The 17634-nt window shown below is 36.9% G+C and overlaps 1 protein-coding gene across 1 annotated transcript in view; it reads right to left on the bottom strand.

Moving 5' to 3' along the window:
* WLS (Wnt ligand secretion mediator) overlaps positions 1 to 17634 on the bottom strand; it is a 109449-nt gene that overhangs the window by 825 nt on the left and 90990 nt on the right. The window contains exon 12 of the mRNA XM_080915534.1: positions 1 to 951. This exon is cut by the window's left edge and continues 825 nt beyond it. Coding sequence (XP_080771660.1) covers positions 842 to 951 — 110 coding nt within the window. The 3' untranslated portion in view covers positions 1 to 841. The remainder of the gene's footprint in view (positions 952 to 17634) is intronic.

Genomic DNA, 17634 nt, shown 5'->3' with positions numbered 1-17634 from the left:
TGAGAATTGTTGGGACATGAAGGAGTGCATATTTACATTCACTTTATTCAAATGATTGGATTTACAATTTTGGAGGTTATTTGAAGCATCTTATCAAAAGAAAACACATTTTAAGCAAGAAGTTAAAAAAGCTTTTAGGGCCCAATGGCCATTTAATACCAGAACTCCTATTTGGGTAGTTTAGCAAATATTTCTCAAATTCCGCATTCAACAGAGATTAGTATCAAATACACAGATTTGGTTTTAAAGCTGAAATGCCTCTGGTGAGATAAAATTTTTCATGAAGTTTGGTTATTTTTATAGTAATCCATTTTTTAAAAAGTGGACATATTTGTACTAACAACTTAAATAACTCAGTTGGATACTTGGTGATATAAATTGAAAAAGAAAAGTGGCCATGGAGGAGAGTGAAACGACTATGACATCAGCAAATGTTGGACTGCAAAGAATGTTTAAACATATACCAGAATCTAAAATTTAAAAAGAGTCATAATCTATTCAATATAGCCCCATTGGTCCAAACCATCCCAAAGAGTATATTTCTCTATGTAAGGGTTACTAACCCACCTTCTACAGATGTTGCTATATCACTAATTAACAATGATCACAGAAAATGTGTCATATCAGTTTTTGTTATCATATGCTATATAGTAGTGACAGAAGTCTTGCAACAGCCACCACTGGAGGTCATCAGACAAATGTCCATCTGTTGTTCTAAGAAACCATACCTAAGAAGTACTAGGCATTCACTTTTCACTGAGCTCTGTATAGTAGGATCTCTACTCCAGTGGAAGAGGCTGAATAGAGAGACAATTCTAGCCCAGTGCTATACTATAGTCTCCTATTCCTGTGCTTCTTTACGAGTCAACTTGTAGATCTCAGTTGGTCCATCTACATGGGTGATTGTGGTAGTGAGCTGCAGTTCTTCCCCGCTGTGGACACCCAGGTCACCTGAAACAAGATGATTAGTGTTATACTTGTTCAAGGATGAAGGAGAAGCATCTCACATTCTACCAAAATAAGTTCTTCCAACATTTTTGCTCAGAATTTGTTATGTATTTTTTTAATCACTTTTGGCACACAGACAAGTCATTAATGATATATGAGTTAAATAACTGCTGATATCATTCATGATATTATTAACATTTAATGAAAGCTTACCTTGTACTTAATGCTATTATACTTATTATCCAATCTTATTTAGTCTGCGTAAGAGCAGGCAAAATTTCAGTCAACTATGATCATACAAGCTAAATAGAAAAAGAGCCTGGAAAAGAAAAGCAAGGGAACCAACCCTACCTCCATGCAGACAGTACATAACAACATAGCAGTGTCACCTTGCAAGCTGCATCTGAGGCCAGTGCAGTGGGATAATTTAGTAGAAAATATCTTGACTGGATGTGCAGGTATAAATAGGCACATAGTAGCTACTGATGTTAACATATACAATGACTGTCTTTCACAAACAAGACCTGCCTACCCTAACTGTATAAAGCCCCTATATCTAACTTACTAAGAGTAGTTATGGGCTTTATTCAGAAACAAAGAACCAAAAATATACACCAAATTTTCTTCTGTTCCTCAGGACTCACTATTCATCATTGGAACACAAAGTTGTTTTCCTACAATAGAATAATATGGCCTTTCTTTAATTAGCAGGAAAAATAATGGTGAACAAAATAAGAGTCTGCTAGTGAATATTCAACTATTATATATGAATGAGCTAGCAAATTAGTGAGATGAGAGTAGAAAACAGCCAAAATAAATGCTCAGTTTAACTGTGAGAGGTACATACATACACACATTTGTGGATAGGAGTATAGGAAAATAGAACAGAATATATTAAAATAGAACATAAAATGTGTGCACGTACATGGGAGTGCATGTATATGTGTGTTTGATTTTTATGTTACACAACTACAATATTTTCAAGAAATAGAATTTTTCTTAGTTTAAAGTATATAGTTAAGCTCCAGGTCAGGGTTAGGGGCAGAGAGGGAACTGACAGGCCATTAGACACTGTCTTGAACATTAAGAAAATTTTGAAAGTCCCTTGTATACTATCCTGAGCAGAGAGCAACCTGGTAGCATCTTAGATACAGTCCCGTGAAAGCTTGAAAGTCTCAGAATCTTATTACAGAGTGTTTGGCTGATGTGTTCATTGATACCATGTGGTATTTGTTTTTCTTTATTGATCTGTTTTTCTGTATGGTATACAATGATCTATCACATCATTAATTCCAGCTCTCAAGACTTTGGAAAAGAATAATCTAAATAAAGAAGCATTAGGTCAGCTTCCAGCACTTTCATTAAATCTACTTCTAGACAGGAGAAGAAATGTATAACCAATCTGGTGAGAGGTTGTCAAAGCTACCTCAAGCTAAGAATAGCTACTATGTTTACAAGGAACACATACTTTCTAGTCACAAACTTCTGTTGTCTTCCTTAAAATTGTTTAAAAATTAGCCTAACAATTTTTGGTATTTAAAAATCATTATGTTTAATCTATACATGCCAAGAAAACTTTGACTATTTCCATGTTACATTTTGTTTACATGTACTTTATGCTTATGGTAACTAGTAAGATTTAAATGCATACTATCAAACCTTTAAAAAAATCAAGTACTGACAAAAATATATTCATATAGTTTTATTCCAAAATGCTTTTTAAAAATCTGCACATGTATATTTCTCTCTCTTTTTTAAAAATAAAGTTGAAAGAGAAAAAAAAACAGTATAAAGTTAAGATTATATAGACCATACGAAGAAATGTTCTCAGGCCAACAAAATCTGTCAATAAAATTATGAAACTTTTGATAAAAAAAAAACAGCCTAAAAAGTAACATGTTTCATTGTGGCATTTAAAATGTACACTTGTTCACGCCTTTCCCCTACTATCTCATGTTTTTCTTGATAGTCTGTCACTTTCCTCACCTCAAGTCATCCTCCTTTGCTTTTATGTCACATGTATGTCATCATCCTTCCTTTTCCTCAATCCTCTTTCATGGTGTATCTTCTACTTTCATCTCTCTCTCTCTCTCTCTCTCTCTCTCTCTCTCTCTCTCTCTCTCTCTCTCTCTCACACACACACACACATACACACACAAATGCATGCTCATTAATGAGCTGGAACTATATCTAGCTCACAAGTAAGTTGATCAAAGAAAACAAAGGCCTCACACTTCTAGACAAAGAAAGCTGAGTTATGGATTTGTATGTTTAGCATAAGTCATTTTAATTATATCAAAGTCAGTCTCTGGTAATGGAATTTTTTTTCACCAGAATTTCAAAGACAATCCTAGCTATAAAAGGAATAGTGTTTACTTAATTGATTCCTTTCTCCTTGAAAATGTATGATGTTGCAGGTTACATAGAGAAACAGCCAAAATACTTTAGCTTAAAAAAAGAAAGAAAAAATCCTAAACAAACAAAACCCAAAAATAGGCATTTAAGTTCGACAGTTCTCCTTCTTCTACCTTCTCTCTTTTTTTTTCTTTCTTTTTTGGAGATGGAATTTAACTATTTAGCCAAGGCTGGTCAAATTCATGATCCCATCACTATACTTCTGGATTGCAGAGATTATAGGTGTGCACTATCATTTTTGTCTCTGACACAAGTTTAACTGCTATACAAATACTGATACAGAAATGCTCAAACCATTAACCAACAGAAGTAATATTCTTTTATTATCATTCTGCTGATGAAGAAGCTGTGGTTAAGTATTATTCCCAAGACCAAAACTGACTCACAATAATATACGATGCAGATATATACCACAGCATACAGACCAAGCTCTAGGCTCTTGACCTTGTCATAGCATCTTTTTTTTTTTTCAATTTTACAGTTTCTAGAAGCCAACAAGACCACCAGTCAAGTATGAAGTTCAATGCAATGTACTATATCTACAAATATATATATATATATATATATATATATATATATATCTAATTATATGGAGACTTTTAGAATATTAATTTTCTTTTAATATATGATATGATTTTAGCATAAAAATCAGAACACTGACAAGGGCACTGTTGTCTATGTATATTTGCAGTGTATCTTGAGGCTTAGCATGCCCTATATTTCCTTGGAAGATGGGAAGATACTATATAATTATTAATTTACCTGATATGCTAACTAAAGACTCAGAGAGTTAACATCTGTGAAGCAAAATCTATGATTCTGGTATCTTACAGGACAACTTTTTTTTCCCTTAGCAGATAGGGTTTGGAAAACATGAGTAATAGAGGGAGAGTTAAGATTGCTTTATTTGGCTCTAAACCCCATTAATCCCTACTTCTGCCAAAGTCTTGTCCATCTGTTAGTTTAGAGGTTAGTTAAATTTTTCTTTTTTTTGAACGATATAGCCTTTTGGTCCTCAGATAGTCTCCATGGACACTGGCACAGGATGTGTACCTCTGGTGTATCATCACAGGGGTGTGGTGCTGCACAGTTATAATGGACTAAAATGCCTTCTGGGTGCCAAGAAAGCCATCCACAGGATGTAGCCTACTAAGACTGGCAACATTTATCATATGTTTGTAGCCATCTTGGTAAAAAGAAGAGAAACTTCTGTGGACATTTTAAGTGCTTCATAGATTCTTTGTGAAAACAAAGGTCCTCTAATATTAAAAGGGACCCCATAATTACAACCTTATAATCACCAAGGCCAAATAACACACTAGTCCTCAAGTGCGACTACCAGAGAGTTCCTATACTTTGAACTCATATTTGTTTCTCAAGGTCAAATATAGTCTGTGCTGGAACCAGGATCTTGAGATATCTGTGACTGTTTTCAAACCTTGTGTTTTTTCCACAGTCTGCTTCTTCTTTTTATCTGTCTATCTATCTATCTATCTATCTATCTATCTATCTATCTATCTATCTATCTATCATCTATCTATCTATCTATCTATCTATCTATCTATCTATCTATCTACCAATCTATCTGGTTTTTAAAGTCAGGGATTCTCTGTGTAGTGCTGACTGTCCTGGAACATGCTTTGTAGACCAGGCTGACATTGAAATAAGAGATGACCTGCCTATGTCTCCTGGGTGTTGAGATTAAAGGTGTGTACCACTACTCTTGGCTTTCTCCACAAAGTCTTCAATGACTGTATCATTTGCTGTTTTTTTTTTTTTTTGGGGGGGGGGTCTGTACCAGCCTTTTTTCTATTCACCTTTGAAGCTAAATTTAAGTGATAGTTCTTTATAAGAAAATTTCTGATTCAGAGCAGAATAGGTAAGACAGTACTATTTGTAAATCTAAATCAATTTAATATAAATTATTATTATTAGCTTTATGTTTATCATAGATCTTGAGTGTTATGATGATGGTGATAATTATGTTAAAAATAAAATAATGAATAGTAGGGTTTTAATTTTTTAAATAAATCAAATATATAGTACATCTTCTATGCAGTAATGCTCTTCAATTATTCATCCATATTTGCCTACCCTGTCTCCTAGACTTAGTATCCTGGCACTGGCATTCTTTCCTGGAGTTTAGGGACAACCCCTCCACTAAAAAGCAGGTGTGCCTCAGGTTAAGGATCTCTCCTAGGTGAAGGTAGCTTTGGTAGAACAGGGTTCATAGTTTAGATCTATTTGTTAAGCAAGCTTAACAATGAAAACACTCTAGAAAAAGAAATAAAAAAATCATGGAAAATAAATGGTACTCAGACATTGAGGGAATTTAAAAGTACAGTGCATCTTCTTGACTTTGTTTGCATTTTTTCTGAAATATTTCAAATTAGGCCTCTCCAAGAAGCTTTGGAATTTTACATAAAGTTCTAGAATGCATAGGACCTACTATGTGATCTGATGAAAGATGAGAGGTTAAAAGGGAAAGAAAAAGATAAAGATAAAAGAAGGAAAGTGAATAGAAGAAAATGTAGTGTGTCTACACAATGAATTACTATTCCTACCAGTGAGGGATATAGAAATTAAAATGGCCACCTCCTCTAGCCAGACAGGACTTCCAGTGGAAGGAGAGGGCCATCAATCCACCCACAAAATCTTCAGTTCAAAAATTCTCCTACCTACAAAATTCACAGGGATAAAGATGGAGCAAAGAGTGAGGGAATGGTCATCCAATGGATGGCCCAAATTGAAATTCATCCCATGATAGAGAGTCAACCCCTGAACTATTAATGATACTCTGCTATACTTAAAGACAAGAAGTTAGCATAACTGTCTCCTGAAAGGCTGAATCCAGCAGTGAATGGAAGCAGATGCAGAGACCCAGAGCCAAACATCCAGTGGAGTTAGGTGAGTATGGTGGAAGAGTGGTGGATAGAATTGTGTGAGCCAGAGAGGGTGTTACCCAAGGGTGGGTTCCCCTTCTCCTCAAAGAAAGGGGGAGAGTAATTGGGGGATGAATTTGTAAGGGCAAGAATGGGAGGAGAGGAGAAAGAGGGATTGTGATTGGGAGAGATGTAATGTAAATAACAAAAATTGTGAAAAAAAGAAATTAAGATAACCCAATGTGAAAAGATCCTTACAACTAAGTGAGGTCATGATGTCATACAGAAGAATAGAGGGTGCAAGTTGCTAGGGCTTAAGAGCTATTGTGGGCCTCCTGGAACAGTAGACATCAGGAGACACAGACCAGGTGAGATTGCTCTGTGAGTAATCAAGGTGCGGAGAGGGCTAGTTGGAGCACGCAGAAGACTGGCCCCTGAAGCCCATGGTGGGTCTGGACCTCTGGCAGAAGGACTCGGAATCCGCCTGGTAAGCCTGTGGGCTCAGACTAAACACTCAGGCCCTTTGCCACCTGGAACAGCAGAGATCTGAGGACACAGGCCAGGTGTGATTGTGCTGTGAGTGACCAGAGTGCAGAGAGGGCTGGGCGGAGCATACGGGGAAACAAACCCCTGGGGACCACAGTAGGGCCTGACCTCTGGCAGAGTGAGTCCGGGTATGCCAGGAAAGTCCAGACTCACAGACCAGACACACAGGCCCACAGTAAGGCACAGGCCCTTGTCAGTGGGAGCCAGGGTCTGCCTTGGAAAGGCAGTACTTGAAGTTCAACTCTACAGGCCCTCTTACACCTGGACTAGAGAGGAACCTGGTCTGTGGGCCCAGGGAGAGCACACTGGGAGTTCTAAGAGAGCAAAAAGTACTGGGCTATCTGAAAAAGGGTCTGTTTTGGCCTAGAAAAAGAGCCAGGTCCCTGCCAGTAGTACTTAGGACCTATGGGCACAGGGCTGAGCTACCAGAACAGCCTCACAAGAGCTCTCACACCTGAGCCCACAACAGAGCTGAATCACTGCTACCAGGACTCACTGATTGCCCACAAAAAGCTGAACACTAAGAAGCGGTTTTCTTCCTGAGTCCACGGGCCCTCAAGTCCACAGAAGAGACAGGTGCCAGTCACTGACAACAAGACCATGTATAATCACAGACAACAAGATGGCAAGAGGAAAATGAAAGAACTTAAGCAATGGAAACCAAGACAACCTGGCAACATCAGAAACCAACTCTCCCACCACAACAAGCAGTGGATTTCCAAACACTCCAGAAAAAAAAAAAGACTCAGATCTGAAATTATACCTCAAGATGATGATGGAGATCTTCGAGAAGAACATGAATAATTCCCTTAAATAAGTACGGGAGGACAACCAAAAACAAATAGAAGCTTTTGAAGAGGAAACACAAAAATCACTCAGAGAACTCAAAGAACTACAGAAAAACACAACCAAAGAAATGAAGGAATTGAAAATAGAAATAGAAACAATAAAGAAAACACAAAAAGAGACAACCCTAGAGATGAAAAACCTAAAAATAAATCAGGAGTTACAGATGCTAGCATCATCAACAGACTGCAAGAGATGGAAGAGAGAATATTGGGGGCTGAAGACAACATTGAAAAGATAGATAAACATTCAGAGAAGATGCAAAAACCAAAAAGCTCCTAACCCAAAATGTCCAGGAGATCCAGGATACAATGAGAAGACCAAACCTAAAGATAATAGGAATAGAAGAGAGTGAAGAATATCAACTAAGAGGCACAGTACATATCTTCAACAAAATTGTAGAAGAAAACTTCCCTACCTTTAAGAGTGAGATGGCCATGAGCATAAAGGAAGCCTAAAGAACTCTAAATAGATTGGGCCAGAAAAGAAATTCTTCCCAACACATAATAGTCAAAATGCCAAGAGTTCAAAACAACAACAACAACAACAAAAAAGAATACTAACAGCAGTTAGGGAAAAAGGACAGGTAACACATAAAGGCAGACCAATCAGAATTATACCCGATTTCTCAATAGAGATTATGAAAGCTAGAAAATCCTGGATAGATATCAACAGACACTAAGAGAACACAAATGTCCGCCCAGGCTTCTATACCCAGCAAAACTCTTAATCACCATAGATGGAGAGACCAAGATATTCCAGGACAAAACTAAATTTACACAATATCGGAACACAAATCCAGCCCTAAAAAGAGTACTGGATAGAAAACCCAATACAAGGAGGGAAACTACATCCTAGAAAAAGCAAGAAAATAACTAGTCAAGAAAACCAAAAGAAAGACACACAGACATAATTCTACCTCTAAAAGTAAAAATAGCAGGAAACAACAGCCACTATTTCTTAATATCTGTTAATGTAAATGGACTCAATTCACCAATAAAGAGACATAGACTATCAGACTGGATACATAAACAGAATCCAGCATTTTGCTGCATACAGGAAGCTCATCTCAGAGACAAAGACAGACACTATCTCAGAGTAAAAGCTGGAAAAAACACTTCCAAGCAAATGGCCACAAGAAACAAGCTAGAGTAGCCATTCTAATATCAAATAAAGTAGATTTTCAACCAAAAGTTATCAAAAAAGATAAGGAAGGACACTTTTTACTCATTATAGGGAAAATTTATCAGGAGGAATTCTCAATCCTTAGCATATATGCTCCAAATACAACAGCACCCATATTCATAAAAGAAACCCTACTAAAGCTCAAAACATACATTGCACCACACACAGTAATAGTGGGAGACTTCAACACCTCACTCTCATCAATGGACAGATCATAGAAGCAGAAACTGAACAAGGACACAGTGAAACTAGCAGAGGTTATGCACCAATTAGAATTAATAGACATCTACAGAACATTTCGACCTAAAACAAAAGAATACACCTTCCTCTCAGCACTTCATGGCACCTCTGAAACTGACCATATAGTCGGTCACAAAACAAGCCTCTATAGATATAAGAAGATTGAAATACTCTTATTCATCCTATCAGATCACCGTGGACTAAGGCTGGTCTTTAATAACAAGAAAACAACAAAGAGCCCATATATACATGGAAGCTGAACAATAATCTACTCAACAATAGCATGGTTAAAGAAGAAATAAAGAAAGAAATTAAGAATTTTCTGGAATTTAATGAAAATGAAAGCACAACTTACCAAAACCTATGGGATGCTATAAAAGCAGTACTAAGAGGAAAACTCATATCTCTGAGTGCCTCCAAAATGAAACTGGAGAGAGCATACACTAGGAACTTGACAGCACAGTTGAAAGCTATAGAACAAAAAGAAGCAGATACACCCAAGAGGAGTAGATGGCAAGAAATAATCAAACTTAAGTAGAAATTAACCAAATAGAAACAAAAAGAACCATTCAGCGAATCAACAAAACCAAGAGCTGGTTCTTTGAAAAAATTAACAAGATTAATAAACTGTTAGCCAGACTAACTAAAGGGCAAAGAGAGAGTATCCAAATTAACAAAATCAGAAATGAAAATGAAGACATAACTGAAAATGTGGAAATTTAAGAAATTATCAAAACCTAATACAAAAGCCTATACTCCACAAAACTGGAAAATCTGGAGAAAATGGATGAATTCCTAGACAGATACCAGATACCAAAATTAACCAGGATCAGGCAAACCATCTAAATAATCCCATAACACCTAAAGAAATAGAAGCAGTCATCAAAAGGCTACCAACAAAAACAAGCCCAGGACCAGATGGGTTCAGTGCAGAATTCTATCAGACATTTATTGACAACCTAATACCAGTACTCTCCAAACTATTCCACAAAATAGAGTCAGATGGAACACTACTCAACTCATTCTTCGAAGCCACAATAACCCTCATTCCTAAACTACACAAAGACCCTACAAGAAAAATTCAGACCAATCTCACTTATGGATATTGATGCAAAAATACTCAACAAAATCCTTGCAAACCTAATCCAAGAACACATCAAAACGATCATTCACCATGATCAAGTAGGCTTCATCCCTGGGATACAGGGATAGTTTAATATATGAAAATCCATCAACGTAATTCACCATATTAACAAACTCAAATAAAGAAACGACATGGTCATCTCACTAGATGCTGAGAAAGCATTTGACAAAATTCAACACCTATTCATGTTAAAAGTCTTGGAAAGAACAGGAATCCAAGGCCCATACCTCACCATAAAAAAAGCAATATACAGCAAACCAATAGCCAATATTAAACTTAATGGTGGGAAGCTTGAATCAATCCCACTAAAAGCAAGACTGTCTACTCTCCCCCCTACCTATTCAACATAGTACTGGAAGTCCTGGCCAGAGCAATTAGACAGCAAAAGGAAATCAAAGGGAGACAAATTGGAAAGGAAGAAATAAAAATATCACTATTTGCAGATGACAAGATAGTATACTTAAGTGACCACAAAAATTACACCAGAGAACTTTTACAGCTGATAAACTAGTTCAGCAAAGTGCCAGGATATAAAATTAATTCAAACAAATCAGTAGCCTTCCTCTCCTCTAAGGAAAAACATGCTGAGAAAGAAATTAGGGAATACCCTTCACAATAGTCACAAACAATATGAAATACCTTGCTGTGACTCTAACTAAGCAAGTGAAGGACCTGTATGACAAGAACTTCAAATCTCTAAAGAAGGAAATTGAAGAAGATCTCAGAAGATCGAAAGATCTCCCACACTCATGGATTGAAAGGATCATCATTGTAAAAATGGCCATCTTACCAAAACCAATCTACAGATTCAATACAATCCCCATTAAAATTCCAACTCAATTCTTCATAGAGCTGGAAAGAGCAATTTGCAAATTCCTCTGGAATAACAAAAAAACTTAGAATACCAAAATCCACCCTCAACAACAAGAAAACATCTTCGGGACTCACCATTCCTGACTTCAAGCTATATTACAAGGCAATTTTGTTAAAAACTCCATGGTACTGGTACAGAGATAGGCATTTTTTTTTAATTGAACAACTTTATTTAAAAAACAGACAAGGATAAATGTACAGATTTTAAGCAGTTTTGCATAAAAGAGTTAGGCATGTTGATCAATGGAACAGAATAGAAGATCCAGAAATGAAACCTCATACATATATGGTCCCTTGATTTTTGACAAAGGAGCTGAAAACATTCAATGGAAAAAGGACAGCTTCTTCAACAAATGGTGTTGGCATAACTGTCATTCAGCATGCAGAAGAATAAAAATAGACCCTTTCTTATCTCCTTGTACAAAGCTCAAGTGCAAGTGGATCAAAGATCTCCACATTAAACCAGGTACACTGAAACTATTAGAAGAGAAAGTGGGGAAAACCTTAGATCACATAGGCACAGGGGAAAATTTCCTGAACAGAACACTAATGGCTTGTGCTCTAAGGTCAAAGATTGAAAAATGGACTTAATGAGATTGCAAGTTTCTGTAAGGCACTGTCAAGAAAACAAAACAGCAGCCAACAAACTGGGAAAAGATCTTTTCCAACCCCACATCTGATCTAATATCCAATATATACAAAGAACTTAAGAAGTTAGACATCAAAGAATCAAACAATTCTATTTAAAAATGGGGTACAGAGCTAAACAAAAAATTCTCAATTGAGGAATATCAAATGGCTGAGAAGCATCTAAGGAAGGACCAGCTCGACATCCCTAGTCATCAGGGAAATGCAAATCAAAACATCCCTGAGATTCCACCTCACACCAGTCAGAATGGCTAAGATCAAAAACTCAGATGACAGCAGATGCTAGCGAGGATGTGGAGAAAGAGGAACACTCTTCCACTGTTGGTTGGGTTGTAAGCTGGTACAACCAGTCTGGAAATCAGTCTGGCGGTTTCTCAAAAAATTGAACATAATTCTACCTGAAAACCCAGTTATTCCACTTCTGGGCATATACCCCAGAGATGCTCCAACATACAATAAGGACACATGCACCACAATGTTCATATCAGTCCTATTTATAATAGCTAGAAGCTAGAAAGAACCCAGATGTCCTTCAGTAGATGAATAAATACAAAAATTGTGGTAAATTTACACAATGGAGTACTACTCAGCTATTAGAAACAATGACTTTATGAAATTCCTAGGAAAATGGATACATCTAGAGAATATCATCCTGAGTGAGATAACATAGTCACAAATGAACAGACATAATATGCAGTCACTGATAACTGCATATTAACCCCAGAAAGCTCTGAATACCCCAGAAATAACTCACAGGCCATATGAAGCTCAAGAAAAATAAAGGCCCAAAAGTGAAAGCCTCAGTTCTTCTTAGGAAAAAAAATAAGTGTATAGCACCCTCTCAGAGTGTGGTACACCTAGACCTTAAATCATTAATAATCCAAGAGCTAGGAATACAGCCTTGTGGCAATTTTTGGTATTCAAAGATCATTATTTTTAATCTATACATACCAAAAAAAACCCTTACTGTTTCCATGTTCTGTTCTGTTCTACATGTACTTTATGCTTATGGTAACTAGTGGGATTTCAATGCATGCTATCAAACCTCTAAAAGAATTACTGACAAAAATATATTCATATAGTGTTATGCCAAAAGGTTTTTTTAAAATATGTACATGTATCTCTTTTTTTTTAAAACAAAGTTGTAAGAAAAAAAGAGCTATTGGGAAGTCACAGTATGCAAAGAGCTCTTGAACTGTATGGCTTCTATGTTTATGATTAGCATAAAGTTCCCCAAAAGTTTGCTAGTAATACTTAAGATTATTTTTAATATGCTGTTTGAAAAATTATGATAGTTTGCTATAAGGAAATATTAAGATAGCACCTCTATAATTTGGACACAACATGACTGTGGCACATAACAGTCATAGTGACAACAAATACATACATTTAGAAAGAAACATGAGGATATGTTCTACTGTTGTAGACTGGGATTTGAGCTTTCTGTGCCTTAACAGAGCAACAAATCTATCTTACTCAAAAAAAGTGAGGAGGAAAACACCATAATATTTCTCAGTTGTGAGATTTTTAAGTCACTGTACAAAAAAGTCCTGATGAGAGTGGCCTGGCTTCATGTTTCTGGAGCTTCATATGCCCCTGAATTGCCACAATGACAGTGCTAACATAAGGAAGAGCCACAGAATCTGACAGTGTGGAACTTGAAGAGCTTGTTTAAAATAGATAAAAGGAGTACAGATTAGCACATTTGCCAACAAAACCCAGAAGAGCTCACGTGGTCAATGTTCATTAACTACAACTTGTTAGCTGTCAGGAGTCATCACAGGCAGCATTGGTATTGGAGGCTGGGGGAGTACGACAAATTCCAAGCAATAAGGCCATACCTCTTAATCCTTGCCAAACTTACAACAATATCATTCTAAGCATTCAAACATCGGAGCCTATGGGAGCTGTTCTCATTCAAATCACAAGAACTGCCAAATTTATCCCTGCTCTATTTAGATATTTATTGCCCAGAGTTCTCTGTTCTGTGCTATTAATGTAACTTACCTTTCAGAATTTGGAAGGGGTCAGGGTCAGGGTCTGAATATATATCTCAAGCTGATCTTGAACACATTAATATAGACTAAGCTGACCTCAAACTCACAATGCCTCTGACTCTTGAGTACTGGGAATACAGGTGTGTGCTAATATACCTTTAGGCATTTTAATGCTCTCCTGGCAAGATGGTTCAGTGGGTAAAGGTGCTTGACTTCAAGCCTGACTACTTGAATTATGATCTCCTGTTGGACCCACATGGTGGAAGGAAAGAAATGACTCTGGCAAGTTTCCTCTGACCTCCGTATGTATCATGACACATACGCACAGTAGTGCATGTGCCCTGATTCAAGTACACATGTGCACACACAAACCCCATGCTAAATAAATATATGAATGTTTGAAGGAAGAAAAGATTCCCTGAAGACAGGAACTCTGGCTCATCTCTTCAATCCCCATACTCCTCCCCAGCTGTGAATACTATAGTTGCCTGAAAGCTCAAACTATGGGGGAATATCCTACCCCTGGCTGGTGGAAATGGGGTGGAGAGTATGGACTTCCAAAGGCTAGAGAACAGACTACTACTAGGCTCAATTGCTGGGCCTGCTATGGAGGAGTTACATGGCCAGGAGAAAGAAGTAGCTTAACTGTGATGGGTTAGTGTCTCCTTTTCTTTTGTGCATCCTCTTCAAATGTGCCTATAGTCTGTTGAGCCACTGAATATTTCTCTTCAAGAGCACTAGAGAGTAATTTCCTTTGTCCTGGAGTAGGATAGTACAATGGGCAGGCAGTCTGCAAGGCCATAAAGAGGCAAAAAGTTTGCTTCCAACTTTCCCTCCAAGTTCTTGCCAGGTTGACCAGGGCTCTTGCTCCCATGAGTTCCTTGGTGGTGACAGGTGGAAATGCAGCTGAAGAGGGTTCTGTCTTGCCCATGCTGACATCTTGCATCTGAAGAAGTCTTGCCTTGCTTTTCCATCCACCTTCTAGTTTCCTATTCTTCACAGCTCCCTAACATTGGGGATTCCCAGAACTGAGTGTACTCATCTCTTTTCTTCTGGGGTTTTGCCCACTCCTCTCTCATCTCATCCTATCTGATGACTTTGACTGAAATACACACTTATCTAAGAAAACTCTCAGAGTCTTTGAGATTTGTGTAACCAAAGGCCTACTTACATCCTTGCTTAACTTTTGTTTCCCAGAACTTTCACACTCCAACCACTGTTCACAAAACAAAATGAGCCATTTGCAATGATTCTTCCCTGCTTGGTGATGACAACCCCATTCTTCCAGTAGCTCCAAACAAACAGTTTTGTAGTAACCCTGGATTTTTCTCTTTCTTAGCAAACCCACATCTATAATAAGCTAGAAGGAAGGATAGAATAATATATGTAATATATATGTAATTATATAATAATATGAGTAATAGAATGTAAAAAGAAAAATTGATAGATGCCACCAGTAGCTTGTTTTCTTTTTTCTGTGACACATAAAGCAAGGTTGTCATTTATCAAAAGGAAAGAAAGCATAGGTTGAGATTGGAAAAACATGAAGATTTTGGGTAGTGACTCTAAAATGGGAATTGATTTCCCACAATACATAGCATGTTCATTTTGTTTTTAACATTAGTTACAAGCTAATAACTAGTATGTGATCTTCCTGAGATGAGTCTTCTTTGTATTAACAATCCAAGTCAAATTTGCTCCCATATCAAGACTCATGAGAAAAACAACTTTAGGAAATATTCCTGCTATCAATATGCATTTCCTATTATTAATAAACATATATGAGAATCACTAGGTATTAACCCACCCTTTTGAGCATATCTTTGAAGAACAACAAAGATGTACTGTCTTGTAGTGATGCTATATACACAAATAGATGACTTCTTAATTCTTAATGATGATCCTATAAGAATGCCCAACATTATATCAGTATTTACTAAGTTCTTTTATAGTGGGACTGTTATTAGGTCCTTTCTTATAGTCAAAACTGCAATGAGAACTCTGCCAGTCTTTAAGTGTCACCAGTTAATTACTTCTACTACTCAGAGCACATTCCAAGGGGTTGTAAAACCATTAACCAAAGGCCATAAAAAGGGAACTGACAATTTATTATAGGAGTTAGGACAGAAGATAAAATATTGACTGGGTTTATCTATACAAAACTTCACTAATAACTCAGTTATTTTTTTAACTCTCCATGAACCTGTGGAACTGTGATGGGTTTTGGCCAGATAATTACTCACAGTAGATATGTATGTAAGCATTTTCTGTTGTAAACTTCTTATTCGATTTATGATTTGAGTTTATGTGTAAACTTGAGATAATATTGTTTACCATGTGATCATGTTTTTGAATGATGTATAAGTGCTGAGGACACAGAGAGGAGTACACTTACTCAATGTCTCTCCTTACTACTGCCCTCCTTTTCTCTCATCTCTATCTCCTTTTTCTAAGAGAATTTTCATAGGATACTTTTTAGAATTTACTAATAAGGTCAAAACTACTTTTCAGTGTATCTCTTTTTCTTCCTAGGACTTCAACAAGCAGGCTGAAAGTTAGAGCCCTGCAATTTCTGTGAAGACAGAACAAAGGCTACATTGCTTAATCTCCTGCTGTTTTAGGATGACATGCTAAATGCCAGAGACTGCAGTTTTTAGCCTCAGAGGAATACAGAAGGCAGGTCAGCTACAATGGCAAAGTAACTCAGACTTAGATAAGTAAACTTTTTATTATTATACAGCAACCCTAAATATCTCCCACAACTCTGCTGCCTCAAGGGGAACAGAGAATAAAAAGAAGAGTATTCTGGGACTGCCCCCTTCTCCAGGCATGTCCCCCCAACCTCCACAGTTAGCACATTTTTACAACATCTGGGAATCATAGCAATTGTTTTATTTGCTATTCCTTGAAAGGCAAAAACAAAAACAATATCAACAAAAACACCTCAAATTTAAGTCAGGTCTAAGACCATGTTGTTTCTGTTAAAGACCAGCAGGATGACCATAAAATAAAATGAACATTCTTTTCTATAATCCACAGTCCTATTATGATGGCACTATTGAGATTAGAACTGACTAGCAGTGGAACAGAAGCTAATAGATGCCTAGATCTCAAACCCTCTAGAAAGGTGGAAAGTGGGTAAACTGACTCACCTAAGAGTCATGGCCAAAGATAGATTAAAAACTGAGAAGCACAGAGCTCTTCATTTAAAATTAGTCAAAATATTAAAAGGAAAATAAGGTTTCTGCCCAGGATGTTTTCCCAACGAAGCATCAGTGCAGTATGAAAATAGATGATAGCAGGACTGAACAGTCCTTGCTTCCGGACACTGCAGTCACCTCTTCTGATTCCTCATCATTTCCTTATCTTCAGCTAATTATTACCGTCATATGCCTCTATTATCAGCACTAAGACTAGTGAATTTCATGTTTTAACTACACAGTGAGACCATATCTTTCTCTAAAAGAGAAAAAAAAAAAAACCAAAAACAAGAATTAATGTTCAAGATTCCATCAGGAGAGAGAAGACATGGGATAGATCACCTCCTGCATCTATACCATAAAAAGTTCAACTATATTTCCTCAAATCTGTTCCTTAGGAGTCTAGTTCCACATCCAAGAAAATTGATACAATTTAAAACCTCCAGAAACTCTGTTTACTCCAAATTCTTCTAAGACAAATAATTTATAGTATGTATGTACATATTTGTTTGTGCATACATATAAGATGCATGGATGCATGCATGTATGCATTTGGGTGGAGGACAGTGATAGACGCCAGGTATCTTTTTGAGCTGTTTTTCAACTTATTTTTTTGAAGAAGCATTTCTCAATGAACTTACTACTCTTTGTTTTAGTCTTAGTGACCAGCAAGATAAAAGGATCTTTATACCTTTGTTTCCTCCAGACAA

Source organism: Micromys minutus (genome assembly GCF_963924665.1).
Source record: "Micromys minutus genome assembly, chromosome: 4".
In the NCBI taxonomy this organism is placed as follows: domain Eukaryota; kingdom Metazoa; phylum Chordata; class Mammalia; order Rodentia; family Muridae; genus Micromys; species Micromys minutus.
The sequence above is the reverse complement of the archived record's forward strand: the minus strand, read 5'-3'. Positions and strand labels throughout refer to the sequence as shown.